The sequence below is a fragment of the Pelmatolapia mariae genome, linkage group LG17 (assembly GCF_036321145.2).
Source record: "Pelmatolapia mariae isolate MD_Pm_ZW linkage group LG17, Pm_UMD_F_2, whole genome shotgun sequence".
Lineage (NCBI taxonomy): Eukaryota > Metazoa > Chordata > Actinopteri > Cichliformes > Cichlidae > Pelmatolapia > Pelmatolapia mariae.
In genome coordinates, this window is record NC_086242.1 from 30218343 (window position 1) to 30241788 (window position 23446).

Below are 23446 nucleotides of genomic sequence, written 5' to 3' on the forward strand. Positions count from 1 at the left end.
TTGCGTGTTGTATCCACATACTGTTCTTCCTTCTATAAAACACTAACAGATAATATGCTTCATTTTCCAACATATGCAGAAATAAAATGTGAGCTGATACAGCCACCACTCCCAGGAACCACATATGAACCTGCTTATAGAAATAGGTTTTCACCTGGTGAAACGGTAAGAGTTACATGTGAGGAGAGATACTGGATTGTGGAAACTCGCACACTCTCAGTTGAGACTACTTGCAAAGAGGATGGACAGTGGACTGTCAGACCAGTATGTCAAGGTATAAAACTACAAAAGCTTTAGACACATATTCTAAGCTCACTGTTCTTTGCTTTCATGTAGTTCAATCAGCCATGAGGATGATGACCAATTTGATGAAGATTATCAAGTCTTTCTTTCTTTCCAGAGGTTACATGCAGCCATCCACAAGATAGACTTTTGTCCTACTGGGAGGTCTCTTGGCGTTGGGGGACAAAGAAATTGGGTGATACTGTCAGGTACACATTTAGATCAGGATACAAGAGGAAAGATGGCGTCACTCGGGCCACATGCACCAGAGATGGATGGGAACCGAATCCACTTTGTCAAGGTATGGTGAAGTTTAGCTCACTTTTCTTCTACTTCAGATGTGATCTCTTTAATTTCCATATTTGAGAAAACAGGACAGAAAATAATCTTTCTTGAATTGAAAGATATCTTTGGTCAAACAGAAGCTTCAAAGGCTCCTCCCAATAAAATCCTTCATTCATACAGTAAGAAAGTGGGAGCCAGCTATATAAAAATTAGAGACTGTGATAGTTCGTAGTAAGAGAAAATGGCAATGACATTCATTTGCATTTCTTATGTATTTGTGTACTAACCAAGCACTAACCAAAAGAGCGCACAAACACTCATTGGATACTATTTGCATCTGTACAGTTTTTAAGAAACATTTCTACCACCACAACAACTTTCAGCTGGATGTTGAATCCACAACTGAACATTTTTCTTGTCCTTTGACTGAACATATTCAAATATGAAATACAGAACTGTTAAATGGAATCATATTTACACTGGGGAGATGCTGCTTTTATCTAAATGAATATATGAAAGTATCTGAATGTTTTACATGACAAAATTATCTGAATCAAAGTAAATGCAGAAGCTTAATAAATGTGTTTTTGTTCTTTTCAGAGATAAAATGCAGCAGGCAACATTTTAATAATGCAGATATTATTGGAAACATTCAGGCTGAATACAGGGACACTGATCGTGTCCAGTATAACTGCAGGAGAGGTTATGAAGGAAATTTCACTCTAATCTGTGGAGAAGATGGCTGGCATGGGTCTAATGTATGTACAGGTAAGAAAATGCAATTAACTTAAAAGGATACATTTATCAATTTATTCGTGTGCTACTGTTTTTCATGACAAACATAAATGTTGTAAAGAACTGATCAAAAAAAAACAAATACAAAAACTGTATATAAAAGGTGAACATTGCTTCCAGGACTGAAAAGTTCAGTAAACATGAATTCTCTGAAACAGCCAGCAGAGGAGCAGTCCTTGTGTTGTAACCAACCAAAAGGAGTCTATTAAAAAATATCATCAGCTCCTCTAACAACCTCAGTGAATACTTTTTTATAAATAATATATATGAGAGTAACATGCATTTTATTTGACTGTAGAGGCATTGTCTTGTGCATCTTATACCAACATTTCCTATCCTAACAGTAACACACAGTAACACACATATATATCTACAAACTCAATTTTGGTATTCCAGGTGTTGTCTAGATATTGTGAAGTTTGCCTGGTTTTTCTTCTAATTTCAGTTTGATTTCTTTTATTTTATTCCCTATTGGAGAAAGCAGAAACAAAAACAACTCTTTCTTGAATTGTTGGATATCTTTGATACTGGCCAAACACAAGATTCAAAGACGGTGCCAAAAAAAAAATCGTTCATATAGTAAGAAAGTGGGACAACCAACATTTAAAATATCTGAGATTTGTGTGTTTGACTGTTCATAAGTGAGAAAAAAGGCACTATTATTTATTTGCTTGTCGTTTTTTGTATATTTATATGCTAACCAAAAGATTGAATGACTAGTCATTAGGTACTATTTTACTACTATTACAGTTTGCAAGTAACATGTACTATCACATCTTTCAGTTGCGTGTTGTATCCACATACTGTTCTTCCTTCTATAAAACACTAACAGATAATATGCTTCATTTTCCAACATATGCAGAAATAAAATGTGAGCTGATACAGCCACCACTCCCAGGAACCACATATGAACCTGCTTATAGAAATAGGTTTTCACCTGGTGAAACGGTAAGAGTTACATGTGAGGAGAGATACTGGATTGTGGAAACTCGCACACTCTCAGTTGAGACTACTTGCAAAGAGGATGGACAGTGGACTGTCAGACCAGTATGTCAAGGTATAAAACTACAAAAGCTTTAGACACATATTCTAAGCTCACTGTTCTTTGCTTTCATGTAGTTCAATCAGCCATGAGGATGATGACCAATTTGATGAAGATTATCAAGTCTTTCTTTCTTTCCAGAGGTTACATGCAGCCGTCCACATGATAGACTTTTGTCCTACTGGGAGGTCTCTTGGCGTTGGGAGTCAAAGAAATTGGGTGATACTGTCAGGTACACATGTAAATCAGGATACAAGAGGAAAGATGGCGTCACTCGGGCCACATGCACCAGAGATGGGTGGGAACCGAATCCACTTTGTCAAGGTATGGTGAAGTTTAGTTCACTTTTCTTCTACTTCAGACATGATCTCTTTAATTTCCATATTTGAGAAAACAGGACAGAAAATAATCTTTCTTGAATTGAAAGATATCTTTGGTCAAACAGAAGCTTCAAAGGCTCCTCCCAATAAAATCCTTCATTCATACAGTAAGAAAGTGGGAGCCAGCTATATAAAAATTAGAGACTCTGTGTGATAGTTCATAGTGAGAGAAAATGGCAATGACATTCATTTGCATTTCTTATGTATTTGTATACTAACCAACCACTAACCAAAGTAGTGTACAAATACTCATTGGATACTATTTCCATCTTGTTGCGAAATCAGTTTCACCCCGGTTCTTTTTTATTCCTCGGGCATCCAGAGATGGCACCGGACCCAGTAGTCATTACACAAAACCTTTATTCATCTTCATTCATCTTCAGTTAAGCATGCATCTTCTAGAAGGGAAGACGTGCGAGGCCGGTGTCCCTCTGCAAATCTTCTACTCCTTTGTTTGTTACAGTCAACTTTATAGAAGCGACCCCATCATAAAACCCCCATGGTGTGCTGCAAACTCTGTGTTTGTGTGTGTATGCGCGAGCACGTGAGTGCCTGTATGTGCGCGTACCCGTGTGTCTATGTGAGTGCACGTGAGTGAGTGTGCATGTATGGTGAAGTTTAGTTCACTTTTCTTCTACTTCAGATGTGATCTCTTTAATTCCCATATTTGAGAAAACAGGACAGAAAATAATTTTTCTTGAATTGAAAGATATCTTTAGTCAAACAGAAGCTTCAAAGGCTCCTCCCAATAAAATCCTTCATTGATACAGTAAGAAAGTGGGAGCCAGCTATATAAAAATTAGAGACTGTGATAGTTCATAGTGAGAGAAAATAGCAATAACATTCATTTGCATTTTTTGTGTATTTGTGTACTAACCAAGCACTAACCAAAGTAGTGTACAAATACTCATTAGATATTATTTTACTACAATAACAGTTTGCAAGTGACATGTACTACCACATCTTTCAGTTGCATCTTGTTGCGTGCAAACTTACCTTATCTTATCTCATCCGCATAGTGTTTTGTGGCAGGACAGAACAGTAACAGATAGTATGCTTTACTGCCCAGCAAGTGCAGAAATACAGTGTGAGTTTCTAGATTTTGAATAAGGAAACAGTCTTTTAAGTAAATTAATGAATGGTTAAGAAAAATTAACCAGCATGCCAATGAAATGTAGTATCACAGTTACATGATCATCTTTTTGTCAATCTTGGCTCTTCACTTATTTTCAGAAATTCCACCCTGTGGGATACCTCCAGCTCTTGAGGATGGAGACACTAAGACCGCCATAAAAGAGCATTACAGCCATAATGAAACTATTGAATACATGTGTCAGAGGTACTACATTATGGAGGGAGAGCCTTACAAAACCTGCCTCTATGGTGAATGGACTGGACACATGAGATGCCTCAGTAAGTTACAGTTCTCCCCAATCTTAATATTAAGAATAATTTTATCATAATATTCTTTTACATCTTTGTCATAATATTCTTATATCTTCGTCTCTTGCAGGGCCTTGCATTGTCAATGAAGATGAAATGAGACAGCATAACATCACTTTGAAATCAAGTGGGACTAAGTATTTAGTTCATGATGACATAATAGAGTTCAGGTGTACCAGAGGATTATCTACTGGTACTGTGGCAATGCGTCAGAGATGTAATAGTGGTGTGTTAGTCCTACCTACATGCCGAGAGTGAAAAGTTGAAATGATTTCTGATCTTCTGTTTTCAGATGTGGAATAATAAATCTCAGATTGTCTGATCTGGTCTGTTTTCTGCTTTCTTCTACTTCACACTAGAAGTAAAACTCATATGTTCATACAGACATGTTTCCCATATTTTGCAAGTACACTGACCAAAATTAAAATGTATGAATCTAATCCACAAGCACTCTTAAGTAACGCAAGATGTCATGCATTTATTAAAGTATGGGAAATGTGACTAATACCACTGATTTGTTCCTGTTAACTATGAAGGTTCCTTAAATGAACTTATATGAACATGACAAAAATCATTTTGACTGGTCTGGTTTGCTTACTACTCTTTTAATGTGCTGGAGTCCAATATATTAAGTCACTCTTCACTGGTTATTGTCACAGAATGACTTTTGCTTATGATTTACCTAAACAGGGTGTGGCTCATTTTTACCCACTGTCACACCTTAACCATTAACCCCTACTGTAGTCCATTTAGTAAATTTCAGTCATTCTAAGTGTGAGTGGAGGATTATCACAGGACTTGTTAATCACAAACCAACAGCCAATGACACACTCCTGCGCCCATGTTTTCATACTGTCTGCTATAAGTTTTTGAAATCTCCACAAAACATTTTTTAAACAGAATCCTTTCAGTGATTTCATCAACTGCGTCTCTACTGTGTGCTAAAATTGATAAGATAATGATGGAAAAGATGCTAGATTAGTTGCTAAAAATCAGCTTGTATGTTTACACAGGCCAGTATTACATCAAAAGGGATTTTAGTAAAGATTGCAATTTGGGGGGAAACAGTGATCCTGATATGTGCCGTTACAGGTTAACCTTGCATCCCGTCTCCCCACTGTAGTAGATGCAGAAGAAACAAGTTAATAGGCGAATCTATTTAATTATATACATAAAAACGAATTGTGATAGAGCTCTTCAATTTGGCCTCTGTACACCACCACGATGGATTTTAAATGAAACTGTCGTGGCTAACAGAGGGACTCACGGCCAGACTGAGTTCTGACAAACAAAAAGGTGACAGTTTATTTACACCACAGTGCTATATATATATATATATATATATATATATATATACAGTGAGTTGGGCAGGGCGTCCAGGGAAAAGAGGGGAGGGAAATCCACCCACGCTCTCCTCTTCAGTATCTCGCACTGACCTGGAGATTGTTATACATGCATTCATTTCATCACATTTGGACTATTGTAATTCACTGTTTACATATGCAAAAACTCCCTGGAACGTCTGCAGGTTGTTCAAAACACTGCAGCAAGGCTTCTGACCAAATCCTCGGAGTATTCACATGTGACACCGTTGCTAATACAGCTGCACTGGCTTCCCATTGAATTCAGAGTCCATTTTAAGATTCTGATTCTAACTTTTAGAGCTCTTCATGGACAAGCACCAGCTTAAATTATCGAACTTCTACAGCCCTATGTCCCTAACAGTTCCCCGAGGTCATGTGATAAGGGCCTACTTGCTATACAGCATACAAGGCTGAGAACTAAGGGAGACAGAGTTTTTACCACTGTGGCCCCCAAACTGTGGAACTCTCTCTCTCTGAGCTTAAGATCTGTGGACTCAGTAGTCTCTTGTAACAAAACAACTGAAAACTCATCTTTTTAGAATTGCATTTGGTTAACTTTTTGTCTATTTTTTTGTATACTTTGTTCCCTCTGTGTGAAGCACTTTGTGATCTTTTGTCTAGAAAGGTGCTATATAAAATAACAAAAATTATGAAATTTAATTTTACTGCCCTGTAGTTTCATGGCCAGGTAATGCATGTTCCCTTGTTATTACACTGACAAATGAAGCAGAGCCTGCTCAGCAATGGCCTAGAAAAAGACAACTAAAATTGATGATCACAGATTTTATTTTCTTGGTTAAGGAAAAATCCCTTTAAAACATCTACCAAAGTCTAGAATAATCTTGAGTCAAGGTCAACATTCAGGAGGCAGCTTCATAAATATAAATACAGAGGGTTTACAACAAAGTGCAAACCACTGGTTACACTCAAGAACAGGAAAGACAGATGAGACTTTGCCAGAAAACATCAAAAAGAGCTGCACAGTTTTACAATGAGATCTTTGGACAAATGAAACAAAGATTAGCCTGTACCAGACAGATAGGAAGAGAAAAGCAGCAACTCAAGACAGCTGCTGTAAAAACCTAACAGAGCATCTCAAGAGAGGAAACGCAGCATTTGGTGATGTCCACCGGTTCTAATCCTCAGACAGTCATTGACAGCAGGAAAAAGGGTTATCCAAATACTAAAAACCATCCATCCATTCTTTACCGCTTATCCTTTTCATGGTCACGGGGGGGCTGGAGCCTATCCCAGCTGTCTTAGGGCGAGAGGCAGGGTACACCCTGGACAGACACAGATAACCATTCACACCTGCACTCACACCTATGGGCAATTTAGAGTTTCCAATTAACCTATCCCCACTAGCTGCATGTCTTTGGACTGTGGGAGAAAGCCAGAGTACCCACAGACAACCCATGCAAACGCCACATAGAAAGACCCTGGCCTGATGGTGGAATTGAACAACGGACCTTCTTGCTGTGAACAATTTTTTTCAACTTTGGGTGGCTACCCACCGTACAACCCACTAACTAACAAGAAGCCATCTTCATGTTGAAACTTATGTTAGTTTATTTAATTGCTTGTGAGAAATGGGGTGAAATGGTTTCAATTCCTTACTTTGGTAAAATCTGTTGAATTAAAGCTGAAAGTCTGCATTTCAGTCACATCTTGATTGTTTGATTTAAAATCCATTGAGATTGTGTTGAGGCAAAATGTCAAAAAGATTGTTAAATTCTAGTTCTTTTGTATTCTTTACGGCCAAGAAAGAATCAAGGCTCAAAGTGGTCTAACTCAAAAAATGATCTTTAATTTTACATATTCCGGAATATGGAGACCGAGCAAGCACCCACAGACACGCCAGCCAAGATCTCAAGCAGAAACAGGAAGCCTGGTTATTTATATAGACGTCACACACACTTAAACGTTCGATCAAACACTCTGCTTAGTTTCACTTTCTGCCTGCAAAAGCATGCTCTGCAAAAGCATGTAGTTTCCTGTCAGCCTGCAACCTAGTTTTACACTGAAGTCTGGGCCTCTCATAAAACCATCTTAAATAACCATTAATATTATATATTCAAATCTCAACAAGACTCAAAGAGTCAAAAAACATATGGACTCATCCTGGGTTTTCAGGTTATGAAGGTGGTTCACTTCTTACCCTGACACATTATATTACCTGGACAAGTCCATAGTCCATATTTCCAATTATGTTCCCAGTGGCAACCTAAAAACAGAATTAGGTGTATTATTAGGTGTATTTTTCTAATAATACAGTTCTGCTTTTAACCTTTAATCAATCAAGGAGTGTCCAGTAGAGAAAGAGAGATGCACATTTTTGAACTTTGTTTTTTGTAAAGTATTCTGAGAAGAAGTAGAATAAATTGCGTGAAGCCATATTTAAAAATGAAGGCAAATCCTGCATTGCTCAACAGCTACATTTTGCTTTAGTAGTTTGCAAGAGGTCAGAGTTCATCACTGTTGACTTCGACTGCAGTTCTCTCCTTTCTTACAAGATTATCCAAGTTTTTCCCAGTTTGTACCTAAGTGTGGTTCAGATTGTCCGTTTATATTCAGACTGCTTTGCTTTTTTAAAAAAAGAATCCAACTCAAACCTTGGTGAAGTCAAAACTTTTCTTTGCTCTATTGATTCCTGCAGATGATTAACAGGAACAAAAACTCAAATCAACATTTAGCCATTTATAAATATTTGTGTTTTCACCAACTGGTGAGTGGTATTTTTTTATGGCATGACATAACTTCATAATAATAATTTATATAACAGCCTGAAAAATCTACTATTTGTCTACTGAGTTATCTAATTATCTAGTTTTTGCAGTGTGCGACTTTTTTTATGTGTACCAATATTAGGGAAGCATTATGGTGTTTATAAGAGTTTGTTAGGGTCTCACTGTGTCTTTAAAGTGGCAGCATGTGATCACAGTATTTATATCTGTTTCCAGTGAGCCTGAGATTGTTTTTGGAGGCAGAGACAGACTTGTGTAAATCATTGAACAACATTTTTTTTCGCAGTCTGCAGTGTTTAGTTTTCTTTGATGGATCAGACGCACAAAGACAACATGCATGCAATAACCAAAAGCAGGATCCTGTTTTTGTGCATATGTTCACTGATGTCAGTGAAGAGCCAAGGTAAGTACTTCAAGTGATTTCACTTATTACATGATGTTTTGATGGCTTTGATGGTAATGTGAATAATGGGAGCCAGGAGTTAGTGTCATGAACTAGCTGTGTAATGCAGGCAGGGTAGGACTTAAATGCAGACTTTCGGAGACAGGACTTACCAAATGAACCTTAAAAACACACAACACCTCAACACATACGAAACATAAAATGCTGGGTCAAAGCACCCAGAACCATCACACTTAGACCTGGGACCTTTCACTCCTGATTTATCAAAAAAAAAATAAATATTGCATATTCTTTATTTAGCAAGTTGAGTTTGAGTTTCATCAATTAAATTAAGTCATTCTTACTTATTTAAATAAAGTATATAGTTGTTTGATGTCTGGATGTCCTGGTATTGATCTGAGAAATAAAAACTAACCTGTATTTATGTCTTTGTCATGATTTTGAGGGGTTTTTTTCTAATGGTTTTCACACCAGCTCAGCAGTGTCCATCAATTAATGTTCCAAATAATGTGAACATGATAGGAGATGCAGAAGAAGCGACCTACGGCAATGTAGTTCAATTTAGCTGCAAGTCCAGCAATCACATTCTGACAGGGGCAAGAGAAATTTATTGTGATGAAAATGGGGATTGGAAAGCAATCCAACATGTGACAGTAAAGCAAAGATTGCTTTTATAAGCGCCTTCTTTCAGCAAATAAATAGTAACATCCAAACAATCACCAACCACCTGAAAGAGAATACAGCAGCAACTCTATATTGTTTATTTCATTTTGAGCTATATGAAACTATTAATCATATCGCTCAGTAATAATATGGTGTTAAATGTATCACACTCTGTGCCATATATAATCCTGAACACATGTCATTAAATTACTCTACTGAGTATGGCTACAGTTAGTAGTGTTAGCAGCAGTAGCTCTCCTTCCTTGAAGATTAGTGCGCAATACATTCATGTGCATATAATCTCACTCAAGTGGTTTACAGCAGAACTACAGCTGAAATAATTCAAATAATTATCGCTTGCAAATAAAGTGAGTTTATTTATAGAATGTGAAAATAGAACAGATTTAGGACTGTAAAAAATCTTCTTCCTCTTGGCTATTAGTTTGGAGAAATATTTGCCTGTTTTATTAAAATACAAGTACCACTATGGACTACACACTATGTACATAGCAAGAAGTCCAAAAATATCAGTTGCAAACAAAAACCAAAAAAATTTAAAAACAATCATGAAATTGTTCTGAAATTGTAATTAATAAGAAAACATTGCAGCTGCTTTGCTGGTTTTGCTAGTAAAATGATCGCTTTCACTTTATCAGAAATCTTCCTTTCACAACAGGTTAATCAGCAGTTGCCTTTTATGTACCTTTTTATGACCAATTGTGGTGATGGCCAGAGGGGCCGATGGCGCGATATGGCAGCCTCGCTTCTGTCAGTCTGCCCCAAGGCAGCTGTGGCTACAACTGTAGCTCGCCTCCACCAGTGTGTGAATGTGAGAGTGAATGAATAGTGGAATTGTAAAGCGCTTTGAGGGTCTCGAAAAGCGCTATATAAATGCAATCCATTATCATTATTTATTGTATTCATGACTTTGACTTTACTCTTCAGCAGCTTCAACATGTGAAGCACCGGTGATTGAAAATGGTTTTGTACTTGGAGATATCAAAGAGTAGAATGAGCATGAAATCCTAAACTATGAATGCAATCCTCAATATAAACGTGTTCAAGAAATACCTTCAAGGTGCACAAAAGTAGGAATCAAAGCAGAGTGGATCCCCAGACCTGATTGTGAAGGTAAACATAAACAGAATTACATACAGTTTATACATTAAATGCCACTGACTGGAGCTGGATGTCTGGATGTCATGGTACTGCTCTGTCTTGGTACAACACATGTGCTTCATTTCCCAACATCTGCAGAAATAAAATGTGAGCTGACACTGCCACCACTCCCAGGAACCACATATGAACCTGCTTATAGAAATAGGTTTTCACCTGGTGAAAAGGTAACAGTTACATGTGAGGAGAGATACTGGATTGTGGGAACCCGCACACTTTCAGTGGAGACTACTTGCAGTGACAATGGACAGTGGACTGTCAGACCAGTATGTCAAGGTATAAAACTACAAAAGCTTTAGACACATATTCTAAGCTCACTGTTCTTTGCTTTCATGTAGTTCAATCAGCCATGAGGATGATGACCAATTTTATGAAGATTATCAAGTCTTTCTTTCTTTCCAGAGGTTACATGCAGCCGTCCACATGATAGACTTTTGTCCTACTGGGAGGTCTCTTGGCGTTGGGAGACAAAGAAATTGGGTGATACTGTCAGGTACACATGTAGATCAGGATACAAGAGGAAAGATGGCGTCACTCGGGCCACATGCACCAGAGATGGGTGGGAACCGAATCCACTTTGTCAAGGTATGGTGAAGTTTAGTTTGTTTGTTTTTTTCTAATTCTGACATTATCTTTTTAATTTCTTTAATTTTAGTCCATATTTGAGAAAACAGGAGATAAATGCAGAATATCTTTGGTCAAACAGAAGCCTCAAAGGATCATTCAATCACAGAGTAAAATCATGCGAGCCAGCTATATAAATATTAGAGACTCTGTGTGATAGTTCGTAGTGAGAGAAAATGGCAATAACATTAATTTTTTTGTTTATTTGTGTGCTAACCAAACACTAACCAAAATAGTGTAGCAATACTCATTAGATAATATTTTCTGTACAGTTTTTAAGAAACATTTCTACCACCACAACAACTTTCAGCTGGATGTTGAATCCACAACTGAACATTTTTCTTGTCCTTTGACTGAACATATTCAAATATGAAATACAGAACTTTTAAATGGAATCACATTTACACTGGGGAGCTGCTGCTTTTATTTAAATGAATATATGAAAGTATCTGAATGTTTTACATGACAAAATTATCTGAATCAAAGTAAATGCAGAAGCTTAATAAATGTGTTTTTGTTCTTTTCAGAGATAAAATGCAGCAGGCAACATTTTAATAATGCAGATATTATTGGAAACATTCAGGCTGAATACAGGTACAATGATCGTGTCCAGTATAACTGCAGGAGAGGTTATGAAGGAAATTTCACTCTAATCTGTGGAGAAGATGGCTGGCATGGGTCTAATGTATGTGTGGCAGGATGAATGTTATCCCTCGGTCCAACCCACTTTCAGCCTGGCGCATTAGGGGGCGCTAGTATAAATAGTGGCCATTTGAGTGTCCCTGGATCGCTTACCTGTGATCTCCTTTTTGGTCACCTGACTTCCTGTTGGTGTTGCTGAGATTAGTTGCGGGTTGCTCTTCTGAAGCCTCCATCGCAGCTGGTAGGTGTTTACTCATTGTAGTGTATATATTACCTTGCTTGGTGGTAAACAGCTATTGTTTGTAGGTCGTAGCTGTAGAAGCCTCCTCTGAGCCATTCTGCTTACGTTTTATGACACGGCTTACTTGGTACGTAATCAACTTCTGTTACGCTCTCTGCCTTCTGTTGTTCTTTTATAGTAATTATTTATTATGCTTTGCAGGAAGTGTGGGCCTTAGTTTTGCGCCAAGCTACGCAAACTGAAGGGCTGCTGCTTTGCTGTGCTGCTGCTTTGCTTTGCTGTGATGCTTTGCTTTGTTTTACTTTATTTTTACTGTCTGTTCCGGCTGCGAAGTTTGCTTCCTACTGCTGCCAGCCTTTAAAGTGGACGTCGGCGTTGACAACGGCCATATGCATGCCACGCGGGTTGGCTGGCGCGCATACTGATTGACTGACTGGATAATTAACTTACAGCCGTGCAGACGGCAAGTTGGAGCAATACGGCGATTCCGTTTGCTCCATATTTTAGAGTTTTACCCAGATTGTATGTTGTTTTACTGTATTTGATTTGTAGTTTGGCTTTTTGTTACGCCACTGGTGGGAGGCCCTTTTTCTAGCTGTAGATCACCAGTGTGGTCCTGCAGTTGGGTTATCCCCCAGCGCTGCATATTAGTTTTGTTGCAATATATTAAAATTTTCTTTGTTTCTTTTATTCAGATGCGGAGCGCCGACGTGGAGGAGACCAGGGTGCCTTGGTGGTGGGATCCTCTGAGTGTACACACCTGCCTTGTTTAATTTATTAGTGTGAGTGTGTGATGGTGTGCTGCACTTGTGTCTTGGTGTATTTTCTTCTTTTTTTTGAGTTTGTGTGTGGCATCCCTGCCCTCCACTGGTAAGCCTCAGCTCTGAATACCTTTTTTAGCATAGTTATACACTGATATTTATGACTGTGCTTTTAAATGTTTTAATTAATAAATTGTCAATTTATTTTATCATTGAACCTCGTCTCTGTATTGAGTATAACAAACCTAACTGCCTTCGTAGTGATTAGTGTTGCCTCCAGTATTCTCTGAGTGAAATTCCCAGGGTGGCGTTGTCTTTTTAAAACTGTGAAGAGTAATTACTTTATTTCCACCTCGTGTTGCCACAAACTTGGCGTTGTCGACAGGATATACTCTTTAAAAACAGAGACGTGTGTTCCTTTTTATTTTCTGGTGTAACGTAAACTGTTAAAATTTATTTTGTACAGGATAAAAGCAAAGCAGCAGCTACTTTGGTGTGGGATTCCACAGCTGTGTTACAGAGATGGAGGAAGAGTTACAGGAACTCAGGGACTTGATCGCGCAGCTGAAAGCAGACAATGAGAGGCTGCGTCAGGAGAGGTCTGTTGGGTCAGGTACTAGTGCTACACCTTCTACTTCAACTGCATCATCTGTTAACCCCCCAACTGCTAGTGTCTCTGTAGCAGAGAGACTAGTTTTTGTGCCCCGTGACAGAAAATGCCCTATGTTTAGAGGAAAATCAGGTATAGGGTTGAATGAATGGTTGGAGGAAATAGAAGGTTGTGCTAGAGCACGTCATTTGTCTTTGGCTGATAAAGCATTTTTCCTGTTTGACCACCTGGAAGGGGAAGCACGTGAGGAGATTAAATATCGCTCTAGTGCAGAGAGGACTGATCCCGCTAAGATCATCACTATATTGCAAGAACTTTATGGCTGTTCAGACTCCTATGTAGCATTGCAGGAAGCTTTCTTCTCTAGAAAACAGCAGGAAGGTGAGACACTGCAAGAGTTTTCCCTCGCCCTCTTGGGTCTTATGGAAAAAGTTAAATCGAGTGCCCCTAATGGCATGCCCAATGCTGATGTTTTATTAAGAGATCAATTTGTTGAACAGGTCTTAGACAGTACGTTGCGGCGTGAGTTAAAGCAGCTAGTACGGAGGCAGCCAACCCTGACATTGCTGGAGATTAGAGGGGAAGCTATTAGGTGGGAACGCGAAGGGTTGCCTAGTGGTGTTAGACATAGAAGCAGTTCTGTTCCTTCTGTCTATGGCATTCAGTATGGGGTCCATAGCGGTCCTTCAGGAATAGCCCAGTCCACCCATCTGTTTGAGATGAAGGAATTGTTAAAGCGCCAGCAGGAGCAACTTAATCAGCTCACTCAGAGCATTGCTCGATTGCAGGGCCCCCATCGAATGTCTCGCTCAGGACGGAGCGATTCCATTATATGCCGACGTTGTCAGCAACCTGGACATTTTGCTTGGGAGTGTGATGGGGAACGTGTTCCTCGTTCCCGGCCACCTTCGCAGGCCCCTCTGCATAATCGGAGGCACTCTCCTTTAAATACGGCTTCGGAAAACTAGCACCCTCCGTATTGCCGAGCCACAGTTCGGGTGGGGTGTCTATTGGCTCAAGGGTTGTTTCTAATGGTCCAGAGGCAGCCTCCAAATTAATTTCATCCTGTCCGCATATAGATGTGGACATGGGCGGTGTAAAAGTATCTTGTTTGGTTGATACGGGGTCTATGGTCTCCACCATTACTGAAAGCTTTTTCTGCCAGCATTTTGAGTCCTGGGGTCAAGAGCGCCTCCAAGCTTGTCATTGGTTGCAGCTTAAAGCGGCTAATGGTTTGTCTATTCCCTACCTTGGTTATATCGAGCTAAGTGTAGAGCTCTGTGGTAAGTTTCTTCCACAGTGTGGCGTGTTGATCGTTAAAGATCTTCCAGGTGCAGGACCTTCCACGGTTCCGGGTGTATTGGGGATGAATGTAATTCGGAAGTGTTACCACGAGCTTTTTGGGCAACATGGTGAAGCATTGTTTAGTTTGGGCTCTGTCACAGAGGCCCCTAAACCCCTTGTGCATGCGCTGCAAAAGTGCCATGATGTTAGTATAAGAGCCCCACTGGATTTGTCTGGCCATGTGAGAGTGAGAGGTAAGCGAGCATGTTGCATTCCGGGTGGTGTAATGAAAATAGTGGCTGCCACCTGTTCTGAGCAATATTCAGGTGCCACCGTGTTATTTGAACCCAATGATGTTAACTTGCCTGCTGGACTTTTAGCGTCCCCTGCATTGGTTCGAGTGGTTAGAGGTACTGCATACATACCAGTTGTTAATGTAGGGACCATGGCGGTTTTGCTTCATCCCAGGACTGTTATAGGGACCCTGGAGGATGTTTACGTGGTCAGTTTGCCTGCTGGTGTGACAGAAATACCCCCGAACGTAGCAACAATGGCCTCTCACACCGCAACTCCTACTGTGCAGGATCAGATGGCAGGAATTGATTTGTCTAAACTGTCAGCAGAGGAACAGGGACAGGTGAGGTCTCTCCTTAAGAAATACAGCTCGGTCTTTTCGGCTCATGACACTGATTTGGGTTGCACTAACTTGATCTCCCATGACATTCCGCTCTTAGATGATATCCCCGTGCGGCAGCGTTATAGGCGCATCCCCCCTTCAGAGTATGAGGTTGTGAAAGAGCATATTAATCAGTTACTAGGGGCCAAGGTGATTAGAGAGAGTAGCAGCCCCTATGCTTCTCCCATCGTGCTCGTTAAGAAAAAGGATGGCAGCCCACGCATGTGTGTTGATTATCGGCAATTGAACAACAAGACAAGGAAAGATGCATTCCCCCTGCCGCGCATTGAAGAGTCCCTAGATGCGCTGACTGGTGCCCGTTGGTTTTCCACCATGGATTTAGCAAGTGGCTATAATCAGGTCCCAGTTACGGAAGAGGATAGGCCCAAGACTGCCTTCTGTACTCCTTTCGGCCTATTTGAGTGGAACCGAATGCCATTTGGGCTCTGTAATGCCCCTAGCACCTTCCAGAGACTAATGCAACGCCTTTTCGGTGATCAACAGTGCCAGTCTCTGCTTCTCTATCTTGATGACATTGTAATCTTCTCATCAACAGTACAGCAACATCTTGAGCGGCTGGATGTGGTGCTAGGTCGGCTTCAGCAGGAGGGTTTGAAAGCAAAGCTTGCCAAATGTGCCTTTTTCCAGCGGGAGGTTCGCTACTTGGGCCACGTCATCTCCGATCAGGGCGTCTCCACGGACCCTAGTAAGGTGGAAGTTGTGGCTAACTGGCAGCCTCCTAAAACTGTTTCGGAACTACGCTCCTTTCTTGGGTTTGCCAGCTATTATCGCCGTTTTGTAGAGGGTTTTGCCAAGTTGGCAGCACCTCTGCACAGACTGGTGGCAGAGTGGGGAGGCAGAAAATCAAAGAAGAGGTCAGAGCATGGTGTAGCAGAGAACTGGACTGCAGCGTGTGCTCAAAGTTTTGAGGCATTAAAGACTAAACTGACAACAGCACCAGTGCTTGCTTATGCAGATTTCTCTTTGCCTTTTATTTTAGAAGTGGATGCCAGCCATGGCGGCCTAGGGGCAGTGCTCTCCCAGGAGCAGGGAGGTAAGGTGAGGCCAATAGCCTATGCCAGTCGGGGTTTGAGGCCTACTGAGCGCAATATGCTAAATTATAGCTCAATGAAGCTGGAGTTTTTGGCACTTAAGTGGGCCATGACTGAGAAGTTTAGAGAGTACTTGTTGGGCCACAAGTGTATTGTTTACACCGACAACAATCCTCTTAGTCACTTGTCTTCTGCTAAACTTGGGGCTACTGAACAGCGCTGGGCAGCTCAGCTCGCTTTGTTTGACTTCGACTTAAAGTACAGGTCAGAAAGGAGTAATACGAATGCAGACGCTTTATCTCGCCAGCATCCACCCGATCTTCAGGAAATTAAAGCCATGGTTCCTGGTACAGCCTTGCCTGAACCTCTTCAACAAGCCTTGCGGCTGGGACCAGCTGAGGTATCCCAAGCTGCCATTACAGTTTTGCCCCATCTCACTACTCCTGATCTTCATACCCTCCAACAGGTCGACCCAGTGATAAAGGAGATCCTGGTGTTCTGGAGACGGAAGCAGCGACCCAGCTTTGAGGAGCGACAGCAGCTTTCCCCACCTGCTCTGGTGCTGCTACGACAATGGGATCGTCTGATTGAAAGGGATGGAGTTCTGTATCGTCAGGTTCATCACCCTGATGGTGCCGAGGTGGTACTTCAGCTTTTGCTGCCTAGTGCACTAATTGAGCAGGTGCTGACTCATGTTCATCAGGAGCACGGCCATCAAGGTGTGGAAAGGACTCTAGCGCTTCTCCGCTCGCGGTGCTACTGGCCAGGTATGTCTGCTGAGGTAGCTCGCTGGTGTCAGAGATGTGAACGTTGCCAAGTTGCAAAAGACACCCAACCAGCAGCTCAAAGTTTCATGGGACATTTGTTGGCCTCTCGACCAAATGAAATCTTGGCCATTGATTACACCCTGCTTGAACCCTCCCGGAATGGGCTGGAGAACGTCTTGGTAATGACTGATGTTTTCAGCAAGTATACATTGGCTGTCCCCACTCGTGACCAATGTGCTGCTACAGTGGCCCAGGTTCTTGTAACTGAGTGGTTTTCGAAGTTTGGTGTACCTGCCCGTATTCATTCCGATCAGGGTCGTAACTTTGAAAGCTCCCTGATCCAGCAGCTCTGCAAGTTTTATGGTATTGAGAAGTCCCATACTACTCCTTATCATCCGGCTGGAAATGGTCAGTGCGAACGTTTTAATAGGACTTTGCACAATTTGTTGCGGACCCTGCCAGTATCCAGAAAAAGAGACTGGAATGTATGTTTGCCCCAGTTACTCTACTGTTATAATACCACTCCCCATCAGGCTACTGGGGAAACTCCATTCTTATTGATGTTTGGGCAAGAACCCAGGTTGCCAGTGGACTTTCTGTTGGGCAGAGTACCGGACCCCATCAGTGGAGATGTGCACGAGTGGATTCAGGAGCATCAAGCCCGGCTACAGGTTGTACATGAAGGAGCCAAGGAACGACTGCAATTGGCTGCCGACCGCAGAAAGAGGCACCATGATAAAAATGTGAAAGAGGCGCCATTGAACGACGGGCAGTTGGTGTTCCTGCGCGATTTGAGTGGAAGAGGGAGATGTAAAATCCAAGATCGATGGAAACCAGCGGTATATAGAATCCTGAAGGCACCTAAAGGAGGTGGGGCAGTATATACCATTGCACCTGCAGATGATCCTAGCAGTGTGAAGCATGTTCATCGTACCTTGCTGAAGGCTGTGGTAATGGCACCTACACCATCAGAAGGGCCTGCTCCGTGCGGTAGCCCACATGGACCAGAAATATCATCCGCAGAGCCAGAACATGACTCATCAAGTGACAGTGACCTGTTATTCCTGAGCATAGGAGCTCCTCAAGTAAATGTTTCACCATCTTACAGCCCAGTGGCAGTGATTCCAAGTAGCTCTGAGCTGTTGCTCCCGCCAGAAGACCGAACTTCCGATGTTCCAGCCACTTGTACAGTTACTCCGAGTGCAGCACCAGTTCCATCTAGCTCTCTTCCTGTTCCCACTACGAGCTCTGATACAAGAAATATTGTTGTGCGAAGAACCACACGGTCCACGGCCGGCCAGCATTCAAACATCCATCATCTCCCAAGACCAACAGGGGAGGTGGCACAAGGGGCTGCAAACTCTATTTCTGAGCTTAGAATACATGCTGTCTCTGCATTTTTTAGGCCTTGGGATTAACCTGGGTGTCTTTGTAATCCATCGTCGGGGCGACGATGCAAAAAGGAGGGGTAGATTGTGGCAGGATGAATGTTATCCCTCGGTCCAACCCACTTTCAGCCTGGCGCATTAGGGGGCGCTAGTATAAATAGTGGCCATTTGAGTGTCCCTGGATCGCTTACCTGTGATCTCCTTTTTGGTCACCTGACTTCCTGTTGGTGTTGCTGAGATTAGTTGCGGGTTGCTCTTCTGAAGCCTCCATCGCAGCTGGTAGGTGTTTACTCATTGTAGTGTATATATTACCTTGCTTGGTGGTAAACAGCTATTGTTTGTAGGTCGTAGCTGTAGAAGCCTCCTCTGAGCCATTCTGCTTACGTTTTATGACACGGCTTACTTGGTACGTAATCAACTTCTGTTACGCTCTCTGCCTTCTGTTGTTCTTTTATAGTAATTATTTATTATGCTTTGCAGGAAGTGTGGGCCTTAGTTTTGCGCCAAGCTACGCAAACTGAAGGGCTGCTGCTTTGCTGTGCTGCTGCTTTGCTTTGCTGTGATGCTTTGCTTTGTTTTACTTTATTTTTACTGTCTGTTCCGGCTGCGAAGTTTGCTTCCTACTGCTGCCAGCCTTTAAAGTGGACGTCGGCGTTGACAACGGCCATATGCATGCCACGCGGGTTGGCTGGCGCGCATACTGATTGACTGACTGGATAATTAACTTACAGCCGTGCAGACGGCAAGTTGGAGCAATACGGCGATTCCGTTTGCTCCATATTTTAGAGTTTTACCCAGATTGTATGTTGTTTTACTGTATTTGATTTGTAGTTTGGCTTTTTGTTACGCCACTGGTGGGAGGCCCTTTTTCTAGCTGTAGATCACCAGTGTGGTCCTGCAGTTGGGTTATCCCCCAGCGCTGCATATTAGTTTTGTTGCAATATATTAAAATTTTCTTTGTTTCTTTTATTCAGATGCGGAGCGCCGACGTGGAGGAGACCAGGGTGCCTTGGTGGTGGGATCCTCTGAGTGTACACACCTGCCTTGTTTAATTTATTAGTGTGAGTGTGTGATGGTGTGCTGCACTTGTGTCTTGGTGTATTTTCTTCTTTTTTTTGAGTTTGTGTGTGGCATCCCTGCCCTCCACTGGTAAGCCTCAGCTCTGAATACCTTTTTTAGCATACTTATACACTGATATTTATGACTGTGCTTTTAAATGTTTTAATTAATAAATTGTCAATTTATTTTATCATTGAACCTCGTCTCTGTATTGAGTATAACAAACCTAACTGCCTTCGTAGTGATTAGTGTTGCCTCCAGTATTCTCTGAGTGAAATTCCCAGGGTGGCGTTGTCTTTTTAAAACTGTGAAGAGTAATTACTTTATTTCCACCTCGTGTTGCCACATATGTACAGGTTAGAAAATGCTATAAACTTAAAAGGATACATTTAATAATTTATTTGTGGGCTCTTGTTTTTCATGACAAACATAAATATTGTAAAGAACTGATGACAAAAGACAAATGTATAAACTGTATATAAAAGGTGAACATTGCTTTCAGGACTGAAAAGTGAATCCGATATGAAAGTTCAGTCAACATGAATTCTCTCAAATCGGGGAACTGGCAAAAAAACATCTGGTTCTACAGAAGCCTATTGAAAGATATTTTTAGATCCCTCCATGAGCTCACAAACATTTTTCTTTTGTGGAGCTCATATATATCAAAGAGTAACATGCATTTTCCTTGACAATGATATCATCGCCTTGTCCATCTTCTTCTGGGATTTCTTGTCCTGAAAATAAAGCAAGGGTTATACTTTCCACACATACAAATCTGCTTGGGGTTCACTTGGATCCCAGTGCCATAAATTTTGTCATCAGATAGTTTGAGCGCTTTACACATTCAGTCACACACACATTCACACACTGCTGATGGCAAGCTACATTGTAGCCACAGCTGCCCTGGGGCGCACTGACAGAGGCGAGGCTGCCGGACACTGGCGTCACTGGGCCCTCTGACCACCACCAGTAGGCAATGGGTGAAGTGTCTTGCCCAAGGACACAACAACCGAGACTGTCCACGCCGGAGATCGAACCGGCAACCTTCCGATTACAAGGCAAACTCCCAACTACTGAGCCATGATCGCCCCGTTACATATAATCTCAGTCAAGTGAAATATGGAAAGTTGGAACACTGGAATGTTGGAAATGTCAATACAAAGACGAGTCAATGATTTAAAAATCTCATATTTTAGTCACAATAGAACACAGAACACATGAAATCAATTTACCCAGTGTATTGAATTATTGGATTTTGAAGTTTTGTTTATTTAAAGTATCTGTTTAAAACTTGGTTTGTTTACTTCTATTCATAATTCCCAGTTCTATTTGGTTTAATTCCTCCTTTAGTCTTCAATCCTTTGTCTCATCTTCCTTGTATTTAGTTCATTCATGTGTCTTCTGTGGTATCTCACTTCCTGTTTTATTTTGAGAGTTTGTGTTCCTTGTGTTTTTCTTTTCATTTTGCTTCATTCATCTTTTTTCCTATGATTTAAAACAATCTGAAATGCATCTCCAAAGTGGTACCTGCTGGCCAGTTTGGCTATTGCTATATCTTGTCATTCTCGCCTTGCTGATATGAGTGAATGAAGCTCACACACCAGTCTCTGTCTTTCTAACTTTCACTCATCTACATGACAGTAACCATTCGAATAAGATATTTGTATCTTATTCGACTGACTACCTTGCGGCTGCAGCTCAGTGCAGCAGTTTCAGCAATGGAGGTGCTGAACATGGTCCATTCGGACTCAATGTCCCCTGTCTCCCTTGGAATGCTGTTGAAGTTCTGCCGGAGGTATGCTTTGAAGATCTCGCAGACTGGGGCCTCTGCTATGCGTTCACAGCACACCCTCACTATACATTTAGGCGCATCAGGTCTGTCCAGCATCCTCCCCCACCACCTGATCTAACTCACCACCAGGTGGTGGTTGACAGCTCAGCCCCTCTCTTTACCCGAGTGTCCAGAACATGTGGCCGCAGGTCTGGTGATACGATTACAAAATCGATCATTGTCCGGCGGCCTAGAGCATCCTGGTGCCACGTGCATTTATGGACACTCTTCTGTTCGAACATGGTGTTCATTATGGCCAAACTGTGGTTTGCACAGAAGTCCAATAACAAAACACCATTCTGGTTCAGATCAGGGAGGCCGTTCCTCCCAATCACGCCCCTTTATATATTTATTTATATAATATTTCTTTAATGACACTTTGGATTGCAGTGTTTAAGTGACTGGATAGTCTATATTGCTCTTTACCATACACAACAAAAATAAGAATGATGAGAGATGAGGTATTCTTTTCTGTTACACATCCTCGTGTAAGAAATAGAACCGCTAATATCAAAAATTCTATTATTGGATTTGTGTTTTGCCGTATGGACTGTTTATCAGTTGGAATAAACAGCTCTTGTCTTGTGTGCTGCACAGTAGAAAGGATGGCTCTTTCCAACTTCTTTCAGATGTGTCGCTGTCATCGAATACAAAATGACCTTTTTTTTTTCCTAAAATGGTACAATTTTGTCAGTTTATGACATTTGCAAATAATTTCAGCATGTTTTCATTTACCTTTTGTAATGCATCTCAACATTTTTGATATTGGGGTGGTAAATACAAAAGAGTAATATCTTACAATAAGTGCATTGATACAGAGTTTCTTCCACTGCTTATTCTGATCACGTTCTTAAATGGAGAAATTGAATTCATCCATCTGTAATTTTTTGCCTGATTGTTTGTAATCATATCCACCTTAGAGGAACAAAAGTATGGAGAAGTTCCTGTGATTCCTAATGGGGAAGCGACACTAGGGAGTATTGAACTACAAGGACAAGGAAAATCCCAAGAAATGATACAGATTACTTGCAATCCACTATACTCTGCTAAGATTGAGGAAATAACTTGTTGTGACGGACGATGGGTTTTAAACGGATCGCTTGATGCAATCTGTGAACGTGAGTCAACTTAAGCATTATTTTCACACATATTGATAAAGAGATTACAGTGTGTAAATTAATAGTTTACATGTTTGACATGTTCATGTCTTGCAGCTAATCAGACCTGCAGCCCTCCACCCAAAGTTGAAAATGCTGTTATTACAACTCCTTATCAGAAGCAATACCCCTCTGGGTTTGAAGTAACTTATCAGTGTCGTGATAAGTACACAATAGAGGGGAACGCTACGATTAAATGCACAGCTGGGAAATGGGAGAAGCTCAACATTCAGTGTATACGTACGTACATAAAAATAAAATATTGTTGTGAATAAGCTTTAAAACTGGAGTCTTAAAAGTTAAAAACACTGCTGGCTGTCATTCTGCCTGCTGACATATTTCATCTTTATTCATCTTTCTTTCTCTACCCTTGGTCAAAGGTAGAGAAAGACTTTAGTCCTCCTTTAAGAGACAAATCAATGGAAATAATATGACCCAACATTGTACCAAAGGCACAATCTTTAACTGTCCTTAAATATACTGTTTTGTTTTTGTCATTCTGCACATGTACCTCAGTTTGCTCATCTGCCCTTAAGGTTTCATGTATATAATATTGACAATACTATTATGTATTTTCAGTGTACTGTGAAAAGCTTATGGATGAGTCACAGACGATAGACTTCACAGCAGAGAAAGAGAAATACATGACTGGAGAGATCATCGAATATCAGTGTAAGAATAAAACAGGAGTTACTGGCACTGCAACGTGCCAACATGGCAAGTGGGCTAAAACAATACAATGTGATGGTAAGGAGAAATTAAACAAATGTAGTTTTA

The 23446-nt window shown here is 41.0% G+C and overlaps 1 protein-coding gene and 1 long non-coding RNA gene across 2 annotated transcripts; both read left to right on the forward strand.

Moving 5' to 3' along the window:
* The first annotated feature begins 523 nt into the window (after window positions 1-523).
* Window positions 524-4485, forward strand: LOC134646691 (complement factor H-related protein 4-like). Its single transcript, XM_063500550.1, has 4 exons — window positions 524-583; window positions 2611-2728; window positions 4018-4197; window positions 4298-4485. The coding sequence occupies exons 1-4, from the start codon at window positions 524-526 to the stop codon at window positions 4483-4485; spliced, it is 546 nt and encodes a 181-aa protein (XP_063356620.1).
* An 8050-nt stretch (window positions 4486-12535) lies between these two features.
* LOC135932143 (uncharacterized) lies at window positions 12536-19697 on the forward strand. The gene is made up of 3 exons (XR_010573291.1): window positions 12536-12866; window positions 13312-13458; window positions 19597-19697. It is a non-coding gene; the product is annotated as an uncharacterized LOC135932143 (long non-coding RNA).
* Window positions 19698-23446: the final 3749 nt, after the last annotated feature.